The 27,988-nt window shown below is 44.6% G+C and overlaps 1 protein-coding gene across 5 annotated transcripts in view; it reads left to right on the forward strand.

Moving 5' to 3' along the window:
• The window catches only part of MYO1C (myosin IC), a 54,540-nt gene that overhangs the window by 1,451 nt on the left and 25,101 nt on the right, over positions 1-27,988 (forward strand). Inside the window, exon 1 of one of the 5 annotated variants that reach the window (XM_048966567.1) lies at positions 159-290. The exons of 2 other annotated variants lie outside the window; for them this stretch is intronic. Coding sequence is in view for 1 of the 3 variants with exons in the window: in XM_048966566.1 (XP_048822523.1) it covers positions 23,521-23,538 (18 nt within the window). In the remaining 2 variants the exon portion in view is untranslated. Of the gene's footprint in view, positions 1-158; positions 291-651; positions 781-23,367; positions 23,539-27,988 lie in introns of those variants that run through there. 2 more of the 5 variants (XM_048966568.1, XM_048966566.1) reach the window with 2 other exon arrangements.

The raw sequence follows: 27,988 nt of genomic DNA on the forward strand, positions 1-27,988 counted from the left end.
GGATGCCGTCGTCCCAAACGACGTCAGCGGCAGGAGCCGCTCCCGCCTCGAGCGGAGCCGCCGCGCCCGCGGGTCGGGGGAAGGCGGAGGTGCGGGGAGGGCCGCGGCTGACGGCAGGTGAGGGCGGGGGCAGGGCCGCAGCCACCCCGCCCGGCCCGCACTCCGCATGCCCGGCGCTCGGACATGCTCACTAGCGGCGCGGCGCGGGCTCCCGGGGGCAGTCGGTGCAGAAGCGCTGGCGGAGCCGCCGCAGGGCCCCGAGCGGAGCGGGCGGGGGGCGCGGAGAGCAGGTGAGCGCGGCGGGGGAGGGAGGAGCGGACGGCGGCGGCGGTGGCGGGGCCGGAGCTGGAGCTGAGGGACGAGGACCGGGGACCGCCGCCGCCCCGTGCCGGGCTCGGCCACATGGCCGCGGGAGCGCGGCGCTGCCTGCCGCCTGCGGGACGTGCAGGGGGGGGGCCGGGACGGCGGCGGTTCCGTCCTACCCCCCGAAGTCAGCGGCGTTCCCAGAAACTCATAACGTTTCCACGGTAGAAACAAACGATCCTTTCACGGCAGCGGGCATCCTGGCGGCTGCGTGGCGCGTCTCCGGCAACCCGGAGCAACCCCCGCCCTCCCCTTCCGTAACGTTACTAAACGCGCCCCGGCGACGCTTGTCTGACTCCGTCCCGAAGCGGCGAGCCGCCCGCCGGGCTGCGGGGCCGCATGGAGCGGGCAGCCGGAACCGGGGGGTGCGGCCGTGTCACCGACAGCTGTCGCCGGGGTCCCGCCTCGTACTAATCAGTGAGTTTTTGTCCGTAGCAAACTTATTTTCCGCGTTCTTGCGCTGTTGTGCGCTCGTTGGTGGTACGGTCCGCTGCGGATAGCGCTTGTGTTCGTGCAGGAGTAATTCTTCCTTGTTTGCCAGAGGCGGTACAGGTGCCTAAAAGCACTTCCTTCTTGAAGCTCGGTATTTTTAGTTGTCTTTTATAGTTGGAGATGTTCTCAAGGACCAGAATTTCTCCAGTTTGCACTGCGTGTCTGTGATCCCCCTCAAACTGAATGGTCCCCATCTGTTGTGTTACCTCGTGCCATTTTCCCCCTTTTCTAATACACCTGGGTTTAATTGCAGCGAGAGACGGTGGGAACAGTTAGGGAAGGATTTGGACTCTTTGCTGAATTGATTTCTTATTCTGGTAATTTGAATTTTCTAAGTAACTCCATTTGATCTGCATCCTCACGTTTTGGGGGGGATTGTAGGAAGAAAAATGGCTCTGAGATACAAGACTTGATAAGATGAGGAGTGGCCTCATGTTGTGCCAGGGAAGATTCAGGTTGTGTATTAGGAAAAGCTTCTCCAAAAGAGCAGTGCTGCAGTGGCACTGCTGCCCAGGGAGGTGGGGGAGTCCGCATTGCTGGAGGTGTTCCAGAGCTGTGGAGATGTGCAGCGTGGTCACTAAGGGACGTGGTCAGCATTGGTGGTCAGTGGAAAGTTGGACTCGATGATCTTAGAAGCCTTTTCCAATCTGAATGATTCTGTGACAGAGACCATTCTGGTAATTATTCCTTCTTTGCTGCTGGAGGTGGAAGGCTTCTCCAGAACTTCTTGCAGATGACAGCTGCTTCATTCTAGCAAGTGACAAGTGAGAAAAATTTGCTTGGTTGGTGGGACAAACCCTGCCATGAAACAGAACCACATCTTAGAGCAAGCTGCAATAAAGGCGTTTTACTTTCATCTCATTTTGGAGCAATAGACAATTACCAGCTGTCAGCACTTTTTAAAGCTCTTTTAGAAACTGCCTAGGGCTTAGAGAGCTGATGAGTTCTTAATTTTTACAATAGGCCCTGGGATGGCAACCTCTGTCATGACGCTTAGGGACGGATGTTCAGTTTTGACAGTGGATCCCATCTTTTAGGGAGGGCCTGTGTGAGTATAAGTCTTGTCTTCTGTTCTGCCTGACAATGGCCAATGGAGTGCAAGGCTACATTTATGCTACCCTAATTTATCCTATGATAAAGGACAGATCTTTCCTCAAAAAACAAACCAATAAAACCAAACAGTATAACTGAGTCATAATGTACCAAGGGAGTGTGAGATCCCTTGTGACTCAGGAGTCAGTGTGCAGTTTCTATTGTTTGTTGACTTTGCACAACTGACAGTGGAGAAACTTATGTGGCTGAAGACTTCTATGATGTATCTTCAGATTTTACAGTGTGCTTAAGAGCGATGAGGTGAGTTCTGACCAGATCATTCAACTCACATAAAGACTTTCTTAATGTTTGATCGAAACCTACTGGAGGAAGGATGGTAAAAAGAAGTGGGGGCCAAGAAAGTTTAAAAACAGATCAAATATAGTGAGTTTTCTTTTTTTTTTTTTTCTCCCCTAAAAAGAAAGAGCTAAAACTCCCTGGAGACCTTCATGTAAAGGTTAAATAGTCTTTTTCTAGCAGTAGGCAGGCATTAGGAGCTGTTGATTGTTCGCAGTGTCACTTTACTTATGGGATGTAACCTTACTGTGGTGCACACAGGGTGCTTTTTAGGAACTGTACAAATTCCTCTTCCACTGTTTAAAAAAATAAAGAAAAGAAAAAATAAAACAGCCTGCATCAAATGGATGAGAAATTATCTGCAGCAGCTGGCCATGGCCACAAAGCAATGCATAAACCATCACTTTCCTGTGTTTTGCAGCCATGTGCTCTCAGCTGATGCTTTTGAACAATTCCAGCATGCAAAGTGTTGAGGATCAGCAGGCTTAGAATGCTCTGCCTCACAGTTTGAAGGAGTGGTGGGTGTGTGCTGCTCACTGGGTGCTTTCGGACGCCTGATGTCTTCTGTAGAATGAGTTTGTACCTGGAAAAAAAATAGCGTGGTGTTGGTGCTGCAGAGAAGGAGATGAAGAAGAGCTAAAAGTACAGCACATCTCCCTGAGGTTGGTGTGTCCTGCTGCCCCTGTAAGTGATGCAGCTGAAACTGAGCCACTTCTCCTTTCATACAGGCTGAAGAGCCATATATAGATACATAAATATAAATGTGTAAGTGTATATTGTTAAAATACTGCTGTGGGAAGAACCGCTGTGGAGGAGTTTCCTGGCTGAGCACATTGTGTGAGCACGTGGACGTGGTGACGCAGGAAGAAATGGCTGGGACTGGGGGAGGCAGTGGTGCTTTGTGCTGGCACCCAGGGACTGCAGTCGTAGCATGGATTTGTCTTCTGTCAGGGGTTCTGCTGTGTTTGACTCTCATCCCATTATAAGCAACTCATGAGTGATGTGGTTGGTTTTGACTCGGATTGCTATCCCTGACTTTGATTAGGAACCACATATCTAACCTTCTATCGTTATTTCTAGTGGATGAGGCTTGCCTTTCTGTGAGATTAAATACAGATATTTTTTCTGCCTGAGGGAGCCACATCTACTGTTCCTCTGGATTGTATGTTCTCTCTGGGAAATATCACCTGTATTTTGTGCCCTTTGCATTCTTCATGCTTTGTTGATGCATTAGTGAGGTAGGTGGGCAGCTCTTCCCAGAAAGCATTAACAAAGCTGTAAGGAGCAGTAACTCCATGTGAAATATCTGAACGAAGTTTCAGATAGAGTGGACAAATCTTAAGTAATTTGTTGCAACTGAGCCCTGTTCAGTTGGGGTGCATAGTGGGGAGGAAAGCTGAAAGGATCCTTTAAAGCCTGCTCCTGCCTTAATTAAATACGCAATGCAGCAAGGAGCAGCAGGGCCAGTACCTTTTCTGTTTGATCTTCCATATAGTCTGTCTTATTTTAAATTCCTGTACAAGACAACAAAGTTTAGTATTTAGAATTGATGTGTTCATTCATGCGTGCATGGATAGCTTTCCCTGGCAGCTTAAGGAAAGAGCCTGGTCACACCAACGAGCTGCTCCTCACTGTGACATTGCAGCCCTTTAACTGGCACGCTGACCTTGGGTCGGGTCAGACACCACCCTTCCTGTAATTGAGTACATGGACATGGATTTTTAGCGTTTGGCAGTGCCTTTGGGTGCTCTGCTGCTTGCCTTCTAGGCAATAAGGACACGATGCTGTGAGATGTTACAGCCTTCCGTCACTGCAAAGTTTTGTTACTGAATATGCAGGGTAATTGTTGGTGCCAAAAATAGAAAAGGATATTATGTCAGAGTGTATTCTGACTTTTGCCAGGTACTGGGTCATCTTTGAATGACAAAAGAAAAACAGACATCCCCAGTGCTTAATTCCTGCCGCTCCAAACACATTTTTCTCCATAAAGGAGCTTTCTAAAATCGCTGTTATGCAGAAAGATGTACGTAGACAAAACAGGTACAGTGACACTCAGCCTGCTGTCTGGATGCAAGATGAATTCTGCCCTTGCTTTAAGGGCTGTACCTTTACATTCTGATGTCACTGACTTATTTGAGACGCTTTTCTGGTAACAGTTTACTGTGGATGTTTGACTCTTTCCTTGTGGCTTTCTGATGTCTGACCAGAGATTTCACCTCTACAAAAGGTAACATAGGAATGTGTGGCCCCGGCCGTTGGGAGATGTTAAGACTTCAAGGGAAACCTTTGTGTCTTAGAGTCTAGGGTTGCATTTCATTAGTTAGAGTGATCTGTGGTGCCTCGTGCCAGCTGACAATCATCAGATGTATTGGCCATTTTACTAATGAAGCAGAGGATTATTGAAGGAGCTGTAATTCAACTGGAGACCTGTATTTGTCAGAGGGCTGAGGTGAGCTCACAACTGCATGCTTTTCTTCATTGCCACATGCTCAGTATTTTATAGTCTTCTGCTTTCGTTTCACCTGTACCTGGTCTGAGTAGGATATTCCTGTCCAACAAAGCATCACCTTTAGCCACAATGAAGAACTGAGAACAGAAAAGAGTAAATTCAGCTCTCACTGTGGTTATTGTTCATGGCTGAAGTGTTGGGATAAGTCCATTTCCAGTTGTGTAATAAGGAGATAGTGATCTGTTTAGCTTTTTAGAAAACTGAATTCCACTGAAACAGTATAACTGGAAGCACAGAAGTAGGAGGAAAACTATTTTCCATTCTGAAATACGTCTTTGTATAATGCTGTGAGTTGAGTTGTTTTAAACTTGCTAACAGTAACTAATAACTTTTACATTATACAGTCCACACTGAGTCATTGTTTACTCACGGAACTGACTTTCAGCAGACAGACTTGCTTGCTCACTTTAATAACTGAAATATGCAGTTCCCCACGTTACAAGGCAGCACACTATAATCATTTTTTAAAACATAAACGTATGTATTTGCAGCACTATGTTGTGTTATAAGCAGTATTTCTGCAGTTCAGATTTTTGTCTGCAGCAAAGGCTCATGTATCCAATGGTGCAGCTCTAAGAAGAGAGAAAACTATTACACAGAAGTATTGTCATTTTTTTTTTATTGAACCTTGCAAAGTAGAGACCAGAAAGCCTTGTTCTCTGTCCACGTCTCATTGCTTTAAATAACAGGTTGTTCTCAACTCCTAGGCTTTTGGAGCCTGTTCAGAATTGCTCCTTCTGCATCCTGGGAGGGAAAGCCACACCTTTGCACCAGGAGTCCAGGAATTCTTTCTGACAGAATTGGAATGTAGTTAACAAAACAGATGGTTGGCATTTTTCTGCCTTAATTTAAGCAAGTGATGAATTTCAGTTGCGAATCATTCCCTTGCCTTTTTATGACTGCTTACCTGCTATTTTCTGTTAGCACATCTATTTTCTCACAGATTTTACAGGTAGCTTTCTTACACTCCCATTACATCTATTAATATTGAAATAACTGGGATTTGTTTACCTGGTTGTTTTTCAGTGCACTGAACCAGCAGTGCCAGCTGTGTGCAAGGCAGTAAACAGAGTTTGTCCACTGCTGTGTTCACATGGGAATGAAGTGGGGGCAGCACAGCGTGCCTGACTTGTGCTTGAAGGGGCAGAGTGGGGAGAGCATTGGGATGTTGCAACGCTGATGGATAACAGCTATGAGCAGCAGCTTATGGAGTCATTAGCAAAACCAGAACGTATCTGTTTGTTTAAACAAGGCTGGTGGTGGTTTGCATCACCTCTGCACCTTACAAAAGCATCATTCTGATTTTATGTCAGAATTTCTCATTTTGCTTTTGTTCCCCCACTATCACAATTAACTGCACAGTGCTATAGTGATAGTCCTGGCAGAATTTGGATTTACTGTCAAAGTTAGAATGTTTCCTTGGGCAAAAACTTGTGTTTTTATGACTGTAGGATGTCAGGATGGCAGCAAGCACGTTTCTGATCAACTAGAGTATGTCTACACATAGCCAGGAGGCAGTGCTCATTGCAGAGGGATCTTACATATATGTAAGCTTTGGAAGGTTTGAATATTTTCTGCTGGCTGAAGCCTGTAATGTAGATCAGACCAATCTTACTCTGTTCTCCTGTCTGTCTTCTGAAGACATTCCCCACAGACTATTCAGTTTAGCTGAAGAAGATTAGTGCTCAGCTTTATGGAATAACCTAATGACAGATGCATGTGTTCTAGCTGTCTTGTTAGTACAGATAGTGCTTTGCTGCAGCACTTAGAATTTTTGTTTCTAGTAGGAAGTATTTCTTTGAATCATTTGCAATCTTAGTCATTACTGGAGTACAGCAGCTCTATCTGTTGGCTGTATTAAAGTATTATCCTTTAAGATCATCAAGAAGATGACTCCTCAACTTACAGAAGAAACAATGCTCTCAAGACTGCTTATGAAGGGAGTGGAGAAAGCTGGGAGTAATTTGGAATAATAGAAAGGTAATTTATGCACTTTTATGAGCTATTTCTAAAACAGGTGTGTTTGTCCTTAGAACATTTGAGAAAAACATGTGACTACATGATAATGCAGACACACTACGTTTTCTTTTTGCATGACAGCATTGAATGCATGGGTTGATGGCTGTAGGCCATTTATATATTTTGGTTAAAGCTTTTAGACATTGTTTGTCTCGAGTATAAACTAATCTGATTTGAGACAATCCTGTCCTGGTACAAGGAAGTACAAAGAGGAAAAAAATCTGAGATGAGTTGCTGTTCCCAGATAATGCTGTGGATGGTGACCACTTTGAAACCTTTCTTGACAGAGCCAGAGCAAAGAGTGAGGTGCTGAGAGCCTGCAGGTAGGGAGTGTTGGGAGCATGGGCTTCTGTGATGCCCTGGCAGGTTGGTGATGGGGGCACCACGTGAAGAGGAAATGTTGCAAGAGAGGCAAAGCTCTGTATGTGGAAAAGAAAAACCAACAAAAAACGCTTAGAGAGAGGGAGGCAGTGCTTGATCTCTCTTTAAACTGAAACCTGATCAGCTGCCAAGTGTCTGTTCCTGCTCTGATGTTTCAGTGTCTGTACAGGGACATAGGGGAGCTCCCTCCATCTTAAGCTTTGAGTCTATTTACCTGGCAGCTGCTATTACCAAAGCCACTTTCTTTAGCTCAGCTTGCACTAAAAGGAAAATTCCTCATAGTAGCTCAGTGTAGGATGAGAATGTGAACTATGCCCAGGCTGAAGTCCATAGGACTCAGAAGCTGCACTCATGTAACTGTTTACTTTTTTCTAGAAGCTTCAGTTAAATTGTTTGTCATAAAATGCATTTTTGCCTGAAATACTGATTGTTTGCCATCAGAAATAAGTAGCCTCTGTAAGAGGGTCACGTTGCCACCTGTGTGGAAATGGGGAACGGAGGAAAATCAGTGTTGCTGTGGGTTGAATGCAGTGTCTGAAAAGAAGTCTTGGAACTGCAAAAACAGGTCATTACTTTCAGAAGAAAAGTTTTGTGAAAAATTTTGCTTTTAATTTTGGGTAGGCGGGGAAGGAAAACTACGGTCTAATGGTGTAAAAGCAACTGTCAGCCTGGAACCTGGCCTTCAGTTGTGGACAGTGAATTTCTCTGATTAACCTCTAGCACTGCTGAACTCTTGGAAGTGCTCTTTAGGCTGTGCTTTCACTGGCCCCAAACCAAATGATCTTAATTGCAAACCACTTATCTAAGCTGATGATTATACAACACAAATGTGACACTGAGCTTGCAGGAGTAAAAATTCAGTCAGTTTAGTGTGGGCTGTCATTTGCAGTTTGATAGAGAATGGGAAGGTTCACTTGAGTCAGTAATGGCATTGATGGGGGTGTGAAGTGACCCTCATCCCTCCCTTTTCAAGCACCTGCCAGAGAGCTTCATTGCTCCTGTTGAACAGCAGACCCACTTACTAGCAAGGCCTATTTCTGCTGGCAAATCTGGTGTGGCAAACATACTCACGTGTGTCAGGTTAGGTGATTTATGGTGTTGACTTCCTGATCATGGAACACTACAGCTGTCAGCCTTGTAGCCTCTCGTGGGCTTGTGATGGTAATATGTGCATCACTTTCTAAGGTTTCAGACTTTAGGAGGCATGTGTATATATAGGGAACTAAGCAAGCATCCAAGGAGTCTTAGAGCTTCATCCAGTTCACTTTCAGTGCAGTGCCCTTTCTTTCCTTGTGTGTCAGGAGGATGTGTTCCTCTAATATCTGAGGTAAGCTTGTATAAGCTCACATGAAGCTTTAATTAAACTGGTTTTGCCTGTAGTTCTGTACTCCCTGCCTTGACTTTAGTGAAACAAAGTTTGGAGAACAGCAGACGTTTGAGTTCCCTGAACTCTCACTACAGAGCGGAACAGATGTCAGTCCCAGCACAGAGGCCTGAACAAACACTGCTTGGGGCAGCAGATGGGCTGCAGCAAAGCAATGTTGGCTGTGTATGTCAGCTCCCAGCAGCAGTGTGGGACTGTGCTGTGGTACCTCAGAGGGTGCTTTTTGTGTACAATGAGTGCTTGTTGTATCCCTGTGGCTTGTTCAGCCATTCTCGTTTTATAGCACTGGTTTTGTATCCCTGAAGTCAGTGGTAGTGAGGAAAAGTCTGAATTTACTAGAAGCTTCTGCAGTCCATATTCAGAAGCTTGTGTGGACTGATTGGCACTAAGACCTTCCGTTTGTGAATATGGGGCTAGCTGTGTAGAACATAAATGGTAATTAGCTGTCTTTTAAACAGTGGATTTATTAAGATTTACATGTAGAATGCGCCATCTCTACTCCCATGTCCTGGGGATTCCCAAGCTATGAAACTTATTATAGCTCCTAAGCAGTACAGCAGCCATCTGCCCAGGGAGTGCCCATCAACATGGGATCAGGTCAGGAAGAGAGGCATGCTGATAAGTCCTGGAGCTGGCTGCCAAGGTAATAGCACTGAGACACTGAGCCAAGAGAAGCTGGTGTCTGTTCTGCCCCTTGCCAGAGCACTGCATGTGCTGGCTGAGGTTCAGAGTGGGGGTCTGGCTGGGTGCTGGTATCAGATGTGTTTTGCCTTCTCTGGAGACAGAATGTCTTTGCTGCTTCCCAAAGCAGTGCAGTTTGTGGGGTCTTCGTGTGCAGGGACGTCCCCCTATTCAGCTGGGAATGTGGGAACACCCACTTTTGCATTCCTCTGCAACAGGTCTAAATGTTCAGAAGTCATCTGGGCTCTGTTGGGACTCTTTGGCGAGGTAAACATGGGATAGTAGCACAAGGTTACCCTGTTGTGGTATCTGAGGTGACGTTGTAATCAATGCAGGCAGAGAAGGGCACAGGAGAAGGAATGCATTTTGCTGCCAAAACCTTTCGTGCAAGAGGTTGGATCTGGACGTGTGCCCTTCCTGAGAGTACGTGCAGGTTCCTGAAATTTGTAGCTGCTGTTGCTGTCACCACCAGTAGTGGCACTCAAATAAACAAAATTTGGGAATGCCATCCCACGACAGAAACTTCAAGAGGCTATTTCTAGATGGAATTGAAGCTCCATGTGACTCAGTGCACTGTAGCCTTATTGTGAGAGTAGAAGTGGTTTTAAATGGAATTCTTTATATAGTATTGTTGCTAACGCATTAGTGGGCAGTTGGATTAAACTATTTTGGAACTGTATTCCTTTTTGATACTATACTAGCACTCTTGTTAAAGATGTTTCAAAACAAGCTGAAATGGCTTGGCAACTGCTGGTTGTGAGGCCATACTCTTTAGATGCTTCATTGTTTGTTTGTTTGTTTATTTGTTTTTCTTCCAGAAGAGAGAGATTTTTGGCAAAAGGAAGTTAAAGATACAACTTTAAAATACGTGTATTAAATACAAAAGTTATTACCCAGCAAACAAGCAGAGGCAGTAGCGAGTTAACACTTGGATCAGTGAATTTTGGTATAGTGGAGTTCAGCTTCACAGGAAAAGAGAGTACCTGCATGTGATTCCTCCTGAGACCCATCAGCTGTTCCGGTAATTCTCCAGAATGTGCAATTTGTAAAACGACCAGACAAGTGTGTGCTGCCTATCACAGATACCAAGAATCCCAAGAACGTGCAGGATTTTCTCTCAAATTCCAGTTGCGTGTGCTTCCCTTTCCAGTTCCTTCTCTAGGGGCAGTGGGAGCAGGAAAAGAGGTCACTCTTGAAACACCAAGTCAAAGAGGAGGAATTTGTGACTATGGAGCAGATAACGCCCATTGCTCCCTGTGCTTTGCCACTCCTCCACCCCCCCACACCACTGTGGAAAGTATGATTAAAGTCAGCCCCTCCGCCCTGACTGTCTGAACCATACATACATGCACAAATGCCAGATTCTCTTCATTCCAGGCTGCTGACTTCAAGAAGGACTTGCTCTGACAAGCTGGAAATGAGGACTGGCAGCTTTGTCTGCAACTCAAAGGCTTTATCTCTCTTAGACACTCTTCCTAACGTTTCCCACAAATACTGTTCTGCTGGTAGGATCTGTCATATACACAGGATGCCATCAGGTACTTAGGAATAAAGTCCTACATTGTGTAACTCTCATTAGAACAGGCAAAGAAAACTGAACAGAGCGATTGGCGTCGGGCCGTAGGAGAGCTTGCTCTCCCTGTGCTTCAGCCTCATTAGCTGGGGAGCGGTAGGCAGAGTCAGCTCAGCTTTTTGATTCTCTGTGCACCTACCATAAGGTGCTGTTCTTTCCTCCACAAAACTTAAACAGACCTGCCTTTGTCTCTCTCTTTCAATATTGCCATCAACAGATCATATTCAGCTTCCATAGCATAGCCCTGTGGTCTCTATGACCTGAGCTCCCACCTGGGTGTCTTTTCGCTTCTTCCCCATTTCGTGTGGGCAGCACAGGTTTTGACTTCTAGGATCATCTTCCTCCATCAGCAACTTGTCTGTTCGTTCTTGCCTTCTAGCATTATTGCTTCACTGATGCTTCTGCTCAGTGAAGGATGCCAGCTGTGTCCACCTGTTAGGCTTTTTTTGCATGCACTTTTAAGCTGTCTTCTGCTGCACATGCAGGGCTGTTTTTTGCTTAGAATATTTATGTTCCCAGACCTGTCTCAATCAGTTGATAAACTTGGACTTCAGTAAATGCTCTCCTGGAGTGAAACTGGTTTGAGATATGTTGTCATGGTTCTAGACTGGCTCTTTACCACTAAATACAAGAAGGCCCAGCTCTTCTTTAGATGATATTTTGTTTTCAAAATGAGCGTTAGAGTAAGAATATTTTCACATGTATATAACATTAACACACGAAACTGAGATGGCTTTAGTCTTGATGCTGTAAAATGTGCACCCTGTGATAAAAATGTCTTAAATCAAATTGGAGTAGCTCTGGTGGTTGTGATTATGATTTCTGCTAGAAGGGGATCCCTGGTGCCATCATTGTATTCTTTCAGAAGCATCTTGCCAGTGTTATTTTAGGTTGTGGAGGGTGTGTACACACATATGTCCTTCTTATGGTATTTAGAAAACATACCAGTATCAAATGTCTGCCTAGTACTTCACACACTGCATGTTTTGCTGCTGGTAGACAAAACTTGTGCCTGATTCTTGAAGGAGAGATGCTTTGTGCAGGGGCTGTAGCCTTGACTTTTGGCCATGTAACTAAGTGCGTTGAGCAGAAAAGGGATTTTCCAGTTCCAAATCCTCCCTCTGACCATGGGACTTCACTTTCTGGACATCGTGTGAAAAAGGCTGGAGGAACAAACTCTTATTTTCTCCTTATCTGGCTCAATACTTGCAGAGAGCTCAGAAACAAAGACAGAAGAGAATTAGAGTAAGTGCTATAATGAGGATTTCAAATGAGAAGCTGGCATGAAGAAGCACCTGCAGCATTTAACTGCTGTGTTTTATTCATCCTGAAGCAAGTGTAATTTAAAGGGACACCTCTATAATTGATGAAGTATCTCTTTACTGTTTGTTTAATTACCAGTTTCAATGTCTAGAAAGCAGCGGATCAATAATTTACAGTGATGAACTTCCCTGTGTCCCTCCAGTTCAGTCACAAAAACAATAGCTCCAGAAACAAACACTGTTAAAGTTTTGATGCTTTTCTTTCTCTGTAGTTGATTTGAAAGAGCTTAACCCCTTTTTTTTTCCTATCACAGGCATATTCCAGTACTACTGAAGCTGATGGCAGAGCTCCCACCGACAGCAGGGAAGCAGGGCTAATCTAGGGCATGCCATGAGCACTGTATCAGCTCTCATCTTTTTTCAGTCTCCTTTCATTACTGTAGAATGGCTAAGCCTGGGCTCGTGCTGTTGCTCCAATAGCTGATGATGCTGCTCACCGTCTGAGAGCTGCTAAAATGCAGAATTTAGATGAAGGAGCTGAAGCTGCTTGCCTGAATTGTGATGGTTTTCCTGCATTATATGCTCTGCTCTGTAACATGTATTGATTTTCTGTGGTAGATACCTTTTTTTTTTTTTTTTTTTTTTTTGAGACTCTTAGAGCATCCTTTCAGAGCTCAGAATCCTCATGACTCTGAATTTCTCACTTTCTGCAGGGGAACCTCAGTACTCTATGCCTGCAGAATCAGGAGAACAATTTTGTTCTCTTCCCATTGGTATAAGATATCTGGTGGTTCCTATCAGTGTCTTGGCTGCCACGAACAGTGGAGTTTGATCACAAGTAGCAGAACAGAAGGTAACCAATTCTGTGAGATATCCAAACCTGTGCACTTCTAGCATGATGCAGTCTCACATCTACACACTGGTGGCCTCAAGGTAGAGGGCTAACTTCACTTTTCTGCCTTCCTTAAGGATGTTGTCATTATCTCCATTGGCACAACTCTCTTCTTGCTTCTGATTCTTAGGGTGCTGATCCTCACCTGACAGAGAGCAGAATGCCGTGGGGTGGTTTATATTGTTATAATGTCACATCTGTCACACTCAGCACTTTATACCCATGTAACAGGAGCTGTGTAAATTCCCTCATGATCTCCCGTTTGAGTTGAAGGTCACAGCCTGAATGTTTTCTTTGGTATGGTAGCTGTAAAGAGTAGAGTGCCCTGCCTGTTTTGTGTGTGTCAGCAGGATTTCTGCTGTTTTTCAGCCACCGAATGTATGACCATAGGTAAATCAGAAAGAAAGAAGAGGGGAATGAATGTTTCCATTCCCTGTATAGGCCTGTGTTTATCCAGATGTGGAACATGCATTCCCGAGGACCACAAAGGAACAGGCCCCCAGTTAGTCTTTGTATGTTTTGTCTTTGGTTTTGATTAAATCTGTGTTGTTGATCAGGCAGAAAATCTCAAAAATGCTCTGAGCAGAATAGTGTGGCCTTCCTGAGTGGGCAGAGTTAAAACTGTGTCATACAGAGGGGATGTTCCTCATACTTCCCTGTACTTACTAAGCTGCACGCCAATGGTTCTTTTTCACTGTGGCTGTTCTAAAAGTCTTGTCTCATCAGAGCTTTGACTCAGTAAGAGTGTACATCTTTAAAATGTGGGAAAACAATATTGTGGATCATTTGAGGAACACAAGCCAATGTGGGATGCCCTTCTGAAATGATGTCTGTGTTTTTCAGGCATCCTGGTGTATCTTTGCCAAGATGACTGTAACTCATGATTTGCTGATTACTGTTAACTGGAATAGATCTAGTTTAGAATCAAAGTGTGTACAGTCCATAAAAACCTGAAAGGCTTTAGTGGAAACGCCGTGGTCCTGTCAGCCTGGTCAGAAGATTACTTCAGACAATACCCTTCGTCTGGTGGCTTTTACTCTCCTTTTCAGAAGCAGCAGAAGAGACAGGGTAAAGGGAAGCAGCTCAGACATAAGCCAGCTGTGAGCCCACGTGCTCCTGTTGGCTGCCAGGCCTCAAACCTGACACGTTGCCAGATAGCCAGTTTGCACTGTGTGTCTACTTTTCTTTCTGCTTTTGGAAACTGCTTAGGCCGCTTCTTTTAGGATAAACTAGAATCTCTACAAATCAATGGATGTGTTCCTGTTCTGGGTTTGTTAGCTGGTTTTATTCCAGACTTTTGAAGATTCTTTCCTTGAGTTTATCGTAGGGGCCTTTTGCCATCAAAGTAAATGCAAAATGCTTTTGGTTCCCTTGCAAAGAAGGGTGTAAAGGAAGTTCTGTGCCATATGTGTTCCTAACAGTTTATTGGACCTTAAACTTTTCACTGTCCCAAAATAACTGCCAATGAAGTCAGTTTGGGACAGAGGGGAAAAAAAGAAAAAGTGGTGGAAGTACAAATTGTGCCTGTAAACTTGAGGCTTAAAAATCATCAAATGAAAGACTAGTCCAGTTGTTCACATGTCTAAAGCATTGAATGTGTCCTTTTTCTGTGCTCATGGAACTTGGCTCCACTTGGTAGTTCATAGTTTGCTTACAGGATTGCTATAGGAGTCCCACCCAGAAGGAAAATAAGAATGTTGTTATGCTGTCTCTCCCAGGTGTCACTTGAACGTGGTGTCAGAACGAAATGTCACAATACTTGCAAATTGGTATATTGTGATTTTATTTCCCTCAGGGGAGCTGTAGACATTACATGACACGAACCTTTGATACTACTGTACCAATATAAAGTGTTTTACCTCACCACTTACCTTAACTTGGTAACTTGAAGTACAAATTAGACTGACATAAATCTTAACATTGCTGTAAACTTCCTATATTGCACTTAGCAGGAGTGGGGAGTAGGATTAGCTGTTGAGACCTTCTTCATCTGCAAGCTATTTTATAAAAACAAACCATTTCAGGAAGTATGTTCCATATGTTATCCCCTCTCCCATGCTCTTTGTAAAGTTTCAGCCTTTGAGCCGTTGTTTTTGTGACATTAGGAGCTTGAATTTATCTAATATAAGCTGGTTATTACTTGCATTCCAGTCTCCATATGGCAGAATCGTTTTGACACCTGACCAGGAACTCCACATTAGCTTTATTCGGACTTTACCAAAAAGAAAAGCTTCATGTCAACTAAAAGAAGTGGTTTCTTTTGGCTGTTTTGGAGGGAGGCGTTTCCTTCTTACACCATTTTTCATAGCATCAGGTGGTCTGGTTTTGGGTGTGGTTTGTTTTGATGCAAAACTGCATGGATTAAAACTGTCAATTAAAAAAGCAAAAGAAGAAGAAGATTGAGTACAGGACAGCTGAGTTGTTTCCTATAGAGCAGCTTGAGATAACAGGTTTGGTATTTCTCTAAATCAATACATGTTGGCACTCTGAAGAATAATATCATTCTCTAGATTTCAGAAAACAGGACAGCTTAAACTTACAGTTCTGATGTCAGCATTTTTAAACAGGCAATCCTGTATTTGGAGAAGAACTTTACAAGTGTTGGTGCCAAGTTCCCCTGTGAGGCACGGGCTGTTGGTCTCCACCTCAGAGTCCTGGTTTTGTACCTGTGCTCCTTCTAACTTCAAATACAAAATACCTCACTTATCTTGAAACAGACTTTATGAAACTGAACAAACAATTTACTGACTTTATCTTGCAACTTAGTACCAAAAACAGGGAGAGAAGACAGCAGTGTTAGGGTCAGCCTTAATGTTGAGATTTGTACAGACGTAGATGCGTCCTGTCATGCATGCAGGAACGTGAAGTACTTAATTGGACAAAAAAACAGAGGTCAATTTTAACATCTTCAGCAACTAAGATGTCCCTAAGTGTAAGTCAAATATGAAATAGCATCTTGGGACAGCATTGGTATATGCCCTGGAAAGCTTAGCACACCCTTGAGTGCATGCTCTTTTCTGGACTGGTGGTGCAGGGACAAGGACAGGTTATGGGCAGCTCGTGAAGAACATAGCTGAGACCTGGTTGTGCTGGAGCAATCCTCTAGAACAGCAAAGGGAACAGTAAATCTCAGCTCCTTCTCAACAGGGCTGTGAAGCTTCTGTTGCTGTGATGAAGAACAGTGCTACTGCTGTCCAAATTTTCTCTCTTGGTGTCTCAGCAAGGAGTTCTCCATAAGGATAGGCTGCCCTTCTTAAGTCTCTCAGCTGCACTTTGCTGATTTGACATCAGGTTCTCCTATAAGTTGTGTAATTCTGCAGGGGCTGTATTTGTAGACAGGAGAGAGGTAGGCAGGAGGTAGCAGGGCTACAGCCACAGGATTCTTTCTACGTTTTGTCACAAACATCTATTCCATTCAGACAAGAAGGCTAAGTGATGAACCTGCCTAGGAACTTACATTGTATTCATTTCCATGAACAGCTATGGGACTGTCAGACTGTTTGCTAAGCTTCTCTGCACTGGGAGCTGAGAAATTCTGCCTTTACCTGAGGACAGAGGAGATGGAGAGATACCACTCACTGCAGAGCACAGGGAAGCATTCCTGTTACGTCACTTTAGCCAACATTTGGCTGACGCTTTGTTGTAGGAACTCCCTTTCATTGGTATAAAAAGAAAGAAAATCTGTTTTTTAACTGGATTTGCAAGTTTGGCATCTGTTCAAGTGACAGTAAGAAGTGTGCATTGGGGCTGCAATTAAAGCTCTAGGCAGCAGGGAGTCTGACAGTTTTGCTGAGACATACGTGGCTTGTTGTAGTAGGTACAACTGCTTGCTGCTGGAACTGTTTTCTGCAAGATGTTATTGCATACAGTTATATAGGAATGTTTTGAAAATTAAATTACATGGCTCCTTCTACAGGTGCCCAACTTCCTTACAGTTTAAAATAAAATAAGAGCTGTCCCATTCACAAAATGAAGCAGCAAATTGTGCTCCATGGGTCCAGGAATGCTGTCATCTTCTCTTCTGCATTACTGCTGGCACATCACGTGTTACGACAGGCTGTGTCTTTTGCTGCTCTTCGTGTATCATTGATGTGCTCAGCCCTGCTTTGCAGGTGCTGTAGGTCTCTTCAGTCTGTCCTTTTGCTTCCAGGAAGAAAAAGAGCTAGCAGCAGCACTTCATGCATTTTGTTTTCTTTTTCAGGCTATGGGAGAGGCCCCTTTCTGCTCAGAAGAGAAGTGTCACAGGTTAAATATTGTCCATCTCCTTGGCAAGTAACCTGAGGTTACTGCACACTGCTGGTGTGAGAAGAGCCCTGCTCTGCCCATTGTGTCCCTCCTCAGTGTGCTTGTATGTTCTTCTTTTCCAGACTGAAAGCAGTTTAGTGCTGATCTGGCCTTATATAGTAATTTCCTATTATTAGAAACATTTCCTTGGGACCTTGTTCAGGGAGTAGCAGAGGGAAATCCTGTTTCCTTCATCTAACATGCAGGCAAAGCACCACTGTTCACTCTTTCCTTATCTAGTGTCAGTAGAACAAGCAGCTTTTATTATAACATGCTTTTCAGTTCAAATCCCTTTCTAACACTAAGCCTCTTTCCAGAAATGCAGAAATGTTGAAGGAATAGGAGCTGTCAGTCACCAATGTGAGCTGTAGAACTTTGCCTGCAGCCTGTAAGTTTTGCTTGCTCTTTCTCAGCTGCGTTTCTGTCTCTCAAAATGAGTCTTCCTAACACTTTGGAAAATTGTTTTGTTTTTCCATGCTGACTTATGGTGAAAAATAGTAGGATAGGATGCTTCACCTGGGTCTGCCAGGGTGTAGAACCTTTCTACCTGTAGAAAGCTAATGGCTGTGGTTCAAGAGAGGAACAATTTTATATTAAAGAGGGAGACGTTTTTGTTTTGTGTGCAACGTGAATAGATTTTTAAAGGAGAGATTGGTTACTGGAGCACAGAGATATTCAAAGGCTTTGAACGCTTAATTTTTCCTATGAAAACATTTTTTCCCCTTAAAAGGAAGATGTAGGTCCTGCCACTGGGAGTGACTGTTTAGAAAGTCAGTTGAGAGGAATGCACATCAGCTGAACTGAGTCAGGCTGTTTGCATTAGCAGCTCTGTCAGAATGGCTCTTCTTGTTCTTGCCACGGGCTCTGCAGGGGAGCTGCTTAGAATGATTGTATCAAAGTGAGGGCAAAGCAATCAAACTGCATTAGCTGTTGTTTTTAAACTCTTTGCTGTTGAAGTTAGCACAACAATTACTGCTGGATTCAGAGTGGGTAGGCTGTGTTTGTAAAGGCAGTCGAGGAGACCAGTGCCCTGCAATTGTGTAAAGCAACCCAGCAGAGCCACACGCAGGGCCGTGTGCAAGTGGGACTAAGTGAGAGTGGCCACATGCATGAGACAACTGGCATCATGGTAAGGGTGTCTGGTATTTATAAAACAGGGCTTTGTTCTGATGGTGGCTGTCAAAGCCAGTCATCCATTTCTGTTTCTTTGGTTCAACAGAGAGCAACAACAAGGAGAAATGATCTTCATTTGTTACATTAACCCAGTTTCTGTTTTCGTTCACATCATAGAGCCAGGATTATTGTGTGTGTGCGGGAGCCATAACTAAATGTGAGGGCTGTGTAGGTGCTTTTAAGCTGCTGTTTTTCAAACACATCTGTTGTCAGACTTGTCAAAGTAGTGAGCAGCACTTACAGAGAAAGCACACGAGTCCAAGGAGACAATCTTCACTTTCTGTGTCGTTCCAGCTTTTGGTATTATTCTTGTTTATTTGTGAAAGACTGAGCTTGGGAAGAAGAGGAGTTTAGTGTTCTCACTGTTGAAGCTTCCTTGGAACAAACAAAACCAGTAGTGACAGTTTTAGGCATTACAAAGCATACATTAGAATCCAAAATAATAATTTAAATATTCTTTGTCCTTTGGGTTTTGAACCCTTTTGGCCACACCTATCATACTTTTAAGCTTTTGTCTGTTACTGTGCTAACACATTCACACAGAATCCGAGGACTCGGAGAAGGTGATGTCATGAAGTTCTCAATAAGGTGAAGGAATTCTGCAGTCTTGAGACATCTTTGTAGTGAGTACAATGGGCTTTTTATTAAACCTTCAGAGGTCTGCATTCTCATATCTGACCAGGAATGCTGCATCTCCTGGGTCCAATATCCTGTGTCCATGTTTCTGTTGCACACTTCATGTCTGGGGGGACATCTCACTGCTCCCTGCACGCTGGAGGGTGAATTGCATCAATGTAAGCAAAAAGGGGGTAGAAAGCAGGTGATTGTTAGCAGAGCTGGTGGTGCAGGGGAGAGGCTCTGCCTTGTTGTCAAGCCTGTTAGGACAGTTAACACTGCATCTTTGGCAGGGCATTGAGTTATTCAGTTGTGTGGTCAGATGTTTGTCCTTTGCTGGCTTTTTTTCCTTAGCAGTGGGCCAGATGTCTTTCAGAACCCCCAGGTCCTGTCTTAGGGCATCTTGGAGATGCAAGGCATTACGGTCAGGTTTCAGTCAGTGCAGTGCAGACAGCAGGACTCATGTGGGGCTGAAGAAATGTCTGCTCTTTGCGAAAGACTTTCCTCTGACCTGCAAGAAGGAGACTCGAATTCCTGGCCTGTTTAGGGCGGTTTGTTTCCCATGGTGTCTTTGCCAAGTACTTTCTAATTATGGAATGTGTGTTATTCTGCAATTCTTCTGCGAGGCAGAAATAATGACTATTATAAAATACATATATATAAGCATTTATAAAGGAGCTCGACATCTTTTGGTTTTGGAGTAACGTAAATACGACCTACATTCCTTTTTGAATAACAAAGACCAAAGCCAGAATCTCTTACCTCCAGATTTATATTGTGTGGTGGAATCTGCACAGCACAGGAAAGGACTGTGGTTTGCTTGATGCCAGCTCTGTGGGGCCAGGCTTTTTCTCAGGAGAGCCACTGCTTGTGGGCAGCGCAGCGAGTCACGCACTGCTCCGTGAGCCTGCTGGAGCAGGGCTGGCAGGAAAGGTTTCCAGTCCCCTTGCTTTGAATGTGAAATTGTATGCAGGGAATCAGCTGCTTATCAGCAAGGAGCAGAGCAATCCCAGCGCTCTGATGCAGGGTTTGTATGACTCATTTCTAACTGGTGGGGCCTGGAAAACTTGATTCATACCTCTCTGCCTGTAGTTGCCTGTATTAGAGATACAGAGCTAGCTAGCCATCCTCAGCAGAATGTGCAGACGAGGGCAGGGCTCTCTGTTGCTGGAAAGGAAGAGCCTGAGCTTTTCACTTCAAAAGTCTGGGATCAGAATCTTACAAATAAAAATTATGATGGTTATCTCTGCTTTCCAAATATGTACTTTTTCCTCCTAATTTAGTCTAACCCATAAGCAGGAGTGTTTTCCTTGCCAACAAGAGTTGGGCAGTAGTTTGGCTGCAGTAAAAGGCTGTTTTGAGTAAAGGTCTTCCCAATACACAGATATATAAATAAAAGGTTCTGCATTAAAAAAAAAAGTGTAAAAATGTCCTTCTGAACACACCTGTATGTTCTCCTTCCTGTGACATTTCCAGCTGTGAGACACCTTCTGAGAAGGATTGTTAGAAAGTAGTAGAGACAGTGGGAAAGGTGAGGTTGCAGATGTGAAAATAACTCCATGCTAATACCTAAAATGGTAACACGAATGTTACAGACCTCTGTGTAGTTTGCCTATAACCAGACTGATCCGAGGTATGATCATGGAGGGTTGCCATTACCCTCCTGAAGAATTAGAGCTGCTAGGCAACGTTTCTAATTAGACGTGGAAAACTCCATGCTCAAGGCTTGCTGTCATGCTTTGGTGATGGCTGACGTGGCTCCGTTTGGGAAACGTAGCTTAGATTACCTTTGATCTTACCTGTGCTCCTGCACTGAGCAGGGCTTTGGAATACTGCTTATTTCTTTCAGTGCTCTAAAGCTGACCAATGCTAAACCTGCCTTTGAAATGTGTCCTCAGGCTCTCAGAAGGTGTTCCATGAGCTTCACGGCAAGTCCTTGGAAGCGTTGGCTCCTTCTTCCCCTGATGAATGCCAGCACAGGATCAATGCTGGGCCTTGGGTCAGAGCTAATTAGAGAGCAGCGCTGAGCACTGAACCGCTGACAACATCTGCTACATTTCTTGGGTTTTAAATAGCTTCCTACCGAGTAGTGGCCATGCATGGCCTTGAGTTACTTTACTTGCTTTACTTCAAAGCTTTTTAGCTTTTTGCTTTAGTTTCATCAAAGACTGACATCAAGCAGAGCTGGCTCCAAACAGTGCCAGCCATGAATTATCAGCCGTCAGACTTGGGGGTGATTTTGCAGCTCTGTTTGTTCAATGGTTGGAGAACCTGCCATTTGGTGCTGCAGAATTTGGCTGATTTGGCCACATGGGACCACTTTAAATGGATTCCCACAGCTGAGCTGCTTGTAATGTTGGTTCTGGGCAGACGAGCAGAGCAGGGTTCATTCCGCACTGCTGGTGCTGCCTGGGGTCCTGCGCTCTGATCTCAGATTAGTGCACCTAAGGGCCAAGGAACCTTTTTAGAAAGAGAAAATCCGATTTATTCCTGATTTCTCCTTTTATCCTATGATCAATATAGAAGCCTTTCTCACTTAAAGAAGACAAAAGTGCCATCTCTGTGTTGAGGGAAGCACGTCATTGTCTGCCACCTCTGTTCACCTCTACATGGTAACAAACTGGTGATGCCAGCTGCCATTCAGTGGGATGGTGGCTTCAGTGACACCTGGATTTCAGAAGTATTTGAGCTGTTGCTGCAGTCTCCTCTTTTCAGAAGATGATGCAAGAAAGATTCTATTCCCCTTGATCACATTCCTTTGAGAACTAGGGTTTGAGTTTGGATTAGGCTCTGTGTAGATGTGTGCATTTAGAGTCAGCGTCATCTGAATGTTCAGCTGATGGGTTTGTAATGTCACACCAAGTTTGAGACCTCCGAACTGCACGTGCAACTTACGTGTTTTGTGTGTGGGCAGTGCTTTGTACACTGGATAAACCTGCATTGAATTTGCAGCCACCTGTCAAGCTCCCTGCTAATTGTAGAGTCACATACTATGGAACATTTGATGAGAGGGGCCTGTTAAGAGTGTGGTATAAAGGAGAGATGGGTGACAATATGCTTTGTGCAGATTGTGACTGTCTGTGTTGTGAGACTTGCAGACAGAAACCCATCTTTTCCATTAGTCACTAAGAGTCAGATCGAATGGATGACCCATTTTTTTGTTGCTGATGCTTGGAAATGGCAGAGCGTGGGACAGAAGTTTGTGCACAGGACTCTGTGTGCCCTCTAGGCAGCTGGATAGCTGAGACCACTGAGCAAAATAACAGAATCGCTGAGTAGTTTGGGTTGGGAAGGACCTGTGGGAATCCCTGCTGCAACCCTGCTTCAAAGCAGGGCTGATTTAGATCAGATTGCTCAGCCCTTGTCTGATCGAATCCTGGGTATTTCCAAGGATGGAGTTTCACAACTTTTGGGGGCCTCTGTTCCAGTATTTGATGGCTCTTATAGTGGGAGGGAAAAAAAAGAAGTCGTAATATCTCCTTGGAATTTCCCTGCCCTCGGCTCGTGTCTGTTGCCTCTTGTCCTTTCACTTCCACCTAATGCATATGCAAAGGCAAATATACATTTTGATTACTGTCAGAATGCCCTCATCTCAGGGCACTGGTGGTTTTCACAGCCTCTCTGTAGCAATGGCCAGTAATTTTTTATGTGAGACCAAACCCTGATGACCTGCAGGGCAGGGAAATGTGCCACTTGTGATTGCAGTGCAGGGTGACTGAGGGCAACAGGGGCTGCACTGTGCTCTGCAAGGAAGGATTCTACGTGGCAGTGCTGGTTGTTTGGTGATGAGAGCTTCCATAGAAAGTGGGTGTTCTGAGAGTGGGTGTCTGCAAATGCTTGGGAATAAATATTGCTGAGCAAATATACTGAGTCCTTGCAAGGACAGACAAGGCAAACTGTGTTACCCGTGGACTCTTTGTGGTCCTGTGATTTGCTGAGAGAATGATGACAAGCGGAATGATAATTGCACTATAATTGCCCAGGAGGTTCTGCTGTGGTTGGGGTGAGTCTGGAGTGGATATGGGGAGCCCTCTTGGTACAGCTGCTGCTGTTTCAGTGCAGAAAGGAATTGCCGTAGTGGAGCAAATGGCTTCCTGTCCTGTTTGCTGTGGTTTGGCTCGTTGGGCTGCACACCAGTTTTTCCATCGCCTGTGATTACTTTTCTTTCCGTTTTTCCCCCGTTGGGCTGCAGGGACCCAGGTGCAGGCTGAAGGCAGAGGACAGCTGACTTCTTTTCCCTCCGACTGCCTCTCCCCGTGTGTGTGCTGTGTGTCCCCTCCTAGCGAGGGGAGGAGAATTCCCCTCCCTTCCCTTGTAAAACGCCCTCTCTGGGATGCTCCAGTAGGAGCTGGTGGGAGGGAAGGAGTTCTGACTGCACCGAAAATGTCATTAAAAAAAAAAAAGGCAACTGACAGAAGAGAGAACTTGTCCTCAGATTCCTGCTTTATGCAGCGGTGTAAACCAAGGCTCTGAAAGCACTGTGAGAGCTGGAAGGAGTCAGAAATGAAGTACAGAGGCGCGGTAAGGTTTATTTTACTGCTTTGATATTTGTGCAGTTTTGAGATGTGTGCTTCTCCTTGTCTAGCCTGAGAAGAAGGGAAATAAGTTTAGAAGGTTTAGAAGGTTTCAGCAGGAGAGTGAAATGTTTGAGCCTGCTTTGTGAAATGCACAGTAGTGGGAAAGTTACTTGAAAGTGGTCGGAATGGAACAGAAGAGAAACGTTTCGAGGCAGCAGTGAAGGTGGGAGTTCAAGAAGTGGGAAGTGAGGGCTTAGCAGCGTGCTGTGTTAGGGGAGAAGAAAGGGTGGAGCTTTTGCTTGGGTGGTGGGCACAAATTGTGTCCCATCCAGGGACTGTGCCCGTGACTGCTGCCACAGGGAATGGCAGGAAATACCTGCTGAAGGACTCACTGTCCCTCTGGGATGTATTTACTTTAGCAGAACTTTGTGTTTTAGTAGCAGCCAGGAAGCCTGAGTTTGTGTGCAGCACAGCAGAGCTACCCAGAGCTTTGAAAAGTGTGGCAAAAGTTGGAGGAAATTAGGACTGTTACATGGAAAAGATGAATAAGAGAGGAGAAAAAGTAACACGCAGTAGTGTGACAGTGAGGGCAGACTGCAAGCTCCTGTTCTCTGTGCAGTAACATTGGAACAGGGGCTTTCCATGTGGTTAAAAGCTGTCAAATAGCTGCAAAGATTACTTTCATACAGTGCATAGTTGTGCCACAAAATTCACTGACCCTGGAAGATGCTGAGGTCAAGAATGTAACATTATTAAAAAGCACGAAAAAGTGGTTGTGGGGTTCTGTCTGGATAAGAATGCCCAGAGCTTTAATTGGTAAAGCTTGCAAATTTCAGAGGACAAGGACTGAAAACAAAATGTCTCTAGGTTTAAACAATTCTCCAACTGTTGAACTGGGGCCAGAGTATCCCATAATTGCTCAACCTGCAGATCCTTGCATCTTTTCCCAAAAAGTCCATCTGGTGCTGAGCGCTGCCTGAGGAACTCCCTCAGTGCTGAAGGGAAGCACAGAGCTTCTGGAGGACCTGCCTGCCTCTCCCAGCAGCACGGTGCATTTGTAGGTGGAGGATGTTGTGCTTTGGGATTGTGGTTATCTTTCACAGGGGACTGTAGGAGGCAGCCAACCTGTGTCCAGCAACAGACCCAGAAAAAGGGTGATTTTTTAAGGTGATAGCAGTGATGTTGTCTAGGGTGGTGGCTTGATATTCTCCGAGAGAACGTGTGGGTGTGGAAGTGCCCTTCACGTGCACTGGGAATGCACTGCAATGCTTGCCCTGTTTGGAAAGTTTTACTGTCTTTGAAAGACATAATGGTCTGAAATGGTTGTGTGGGGCGTGTGGAATCCAGAGCAGAAGGTGGGAATCTCTAGTGTGGGGAAAGGCAGAATGCACCAAGAATAACAGTGAGTCACGCCGTGTACAAATATGCAAGAGAGAAGAAAGAATGTGTGCATTTAGAGAGGACTACAACACAGTTACCAAAGAGCAGGGAGCGGGGCCACGAGGTCAGCACCCCATTGCTGCAGGCTGGGAAGAAGTCCAAGCCATGATGCTTATCTGTGGGCCAGTGTTTGAGTTTCTGTTGCCTTCTCACCTGCTCTGTCTGATGTGGAAGTGGTGGCAGAATTTCTCTGGAAGTGTTGTGGAAGGGCAGAGATTCCAGTGTTTGCTCTTTATGCCGTCTGTTTGCCTTCTGAAGCTTCTGCAGGACCTGAGCTCACAGGTAGCACTGCTATGTATACTGAAATCAGCAGTGTACCAACTAGCAACAGCTTATGTCACCCATTCAGGAGCAAAAATGTCCTTCCTTAAATACAGGAATTCAATTTATTCACATTTCCAGCCTTGCTCGTGTTCCTGGTTTGCCTCATTCATTTTTCTTACCACTATTTTATATTGAGCTTGTTGATGGAAATACAAGCATCCCTTCTTAGGGTAAGCATTTTTTCTTTCCTTCAAATTAGTTCTTCAAACGTTTTCTTTTCAATAATAGTTGCTTCTCTATTTCCAGTCTTTCTTCCTTCATCCCAAAAGTGTATCATCTGGAAAATATGTTTAAATATTGAACAAACAACATTTCCTGCTTCTCGTGCAAATCTCCGTGGCTCCCTTTGGTCTACAGTTAATTGTTATTTGCATTTCTGATTTACATTTGAGCTCCTTAGATAGATTTCCACTATTCTAAATATTGCAAGTGTCAAATACCATTGATTGATACATTAGGAGTGGTAATTAACTGCAGCAACATCCACACCCTGCATTATTGTTTTTCAGTGGAATGAATTTTACTTTCACAGCTCTATCTCCCTGTGACCTACATGCATTTAATAGATACTTCAAATATGCACACAGTACGATTACACTGCTCACATTTCCCATTCTGCTTTGCATTTTAGGGTGGGAGATTACGTGTAGCTTAGGGAAGGGAGTCAGGACTTCTAGCTTCTAGGCAGCTTGCTGCTAAGGATGGAATAAATCTTGGTGAGAGCAAAACAAGCTTGCTTCCCCTATATTTCTGATTATGTCAAGTTTTAATGTACTCCAGCGTGTGTCAACTTAAAACATGGAAGACTTCAAAATAAATACTTTACAGGAATTAGGCAAGGAAGTGGCATTTGTCTCTCCTTAATACAGTTTCTTGCATAGTGGATGTCATCGTTAAATCCATTCAATATGTGTTTTAGGATCAGGAGGGAAGTATCACAGAGGGAGAACTGAGTTCTTGCATGGGCAGAGTGCACCCGACTCCAGACATTCCTTTGTTGGAGATGTATTGCTCTAAAAGAAGCAAGAATTAAAAAAAAAAAAAAAGGAAAAAAAGACTCTGCTATAAATGGTCCTTGAGTGGCAGCTGCTGACACAGTCATTTTTTTGCAAGTTGAAGTTGTTCCCTTTATATCTGCTATCCCATGTTCTCAGTGTTTTTATCTGGTTTTGATCTTGTTCAGTCTGACCATCCGAAGTGTTTGCCTAAGATCCCTTGACTCAGATCCACTTGTTGTTTTCATAGTTGCTTTCTCAGTATGACAGGGAAGAAGAGCTTTCCCATTCTGCACCTCCGGAATTGAAGCCCTGGATAAAGTAGCTGATTTTATCCTGCTTTGCTGTTCAGCTCATGCCCTGTCCGAACCAGGCTGTACAGTACAGCAGAGATCAGAGATTTTTATGTTCCTTCCTGCAGCTCTGGAACGACACTGAAGAGTGTTATGCTATCCAGGAGACAAATGCGTTCAAACTGCCACCTCCCCACAAGAAGTTCATTATTGGTTTGGACTTCTTATTGTCTTCCAGAATCTAATCTGTGTCTTCCTTCCCACTTAAATTTGGTTCTTGCCTGTGCTTCCGTTCCCGGCTTTGGAACTATTTCTGGAACCCACAGATCAATCATCTTTCACTTGATACTGAGATAAAGATGCCTCTTTCCATATGCACCAGCTTCCTGCAGCTCAGTGCAAGTCTTCCAGTCTGCTGAGTGGTTACTAGCTAATCTGTAATAATGCGTTGTCAGAGGAAAATACTGAAACATACATTTTAGATTTAAAGGAGAAATCCGATTTATGTTGTGTGATACTTCGCTCTAAATCAGATGATTACAAAGCTCTGTGTAGGGCTGTTCACTGTGAGAGCTCCAGGTATTTTCTCACCAATCACTCAGGGATGCTCCAGAGGAGGGAGAGCTGCCTGAGCCACTGACAGCAGTTCTGAGTCTGGAATTGCTGTGTCAGTGCTGACCACTCAGATACACCTCTGGGAAAATGCAGGTAGGAAATTGTGCTATTAAAGACTCCTTCCAACACGTTGGGATACTGCACATAGACAGCTCACGGACAAAGCTGTGATGTGAGATAGTTGCTCAGTTCATGTCAGCCCTGATCTCCTGTGCTGGTGGCAAAAAGTTGCCCTCCATCTTCTTCCTTCCCAAAAGGAAATTTCCCAGATGTCACTCTGCGCACTCTAGTGCTTTGGAACTTGTGCTGAGATCAGAAAGCCTTGGGTTTTGTTTTCAAGGTGTATTGGATCTCCAAATGCTAAGCACAGGAAAGTCTTTACCACACTTTGGCAGGTATCATAGTTTAAAAGTGAAATATTTGTTTACATCTTCACAATACCGAGTCAGAGGTGTGCTAACTCAGCTTAGGAAACTCGGTGGTATAATCTCAAGTGCTTTTGTACCAAGGAGCTGCTTGTAAGGGTATTTTCTGGTCTTGTTGACTCTTGTATGAACACAAAGGAAGGCTGGAACCTCAGCCAACATAAACCTGGCTCTGCAGGCTGCATTGAGCAGCACCAATTTACATCGGCTGAAAGCGGCTCCCAAAATGTAATCGCACGGAAGAAAAAGGCATGTGGAAGTTGCACCGCTTTGGTAATTGCACTGGCTTGGTCCCACCATTCAGGAGTGACAGCTTTTCCTTTCCTGGCAGAGAGCCACTGTTGTGCTGATGGCTCTGGATA

This window comes from Lagopus muta, chromosome 20, assembly GCF_023343835.1.
Source record: "Lagopus muta isolate bLagMut1 chromosome 20, bLagMut1 primary, whole genome shotgun sequence".
Taxonomy (NCBI): Eukaryota; Metazoa; Chordata; class Aves; order Galliformes; family Phasianidae; genus Lagopus; species Lagopus muta.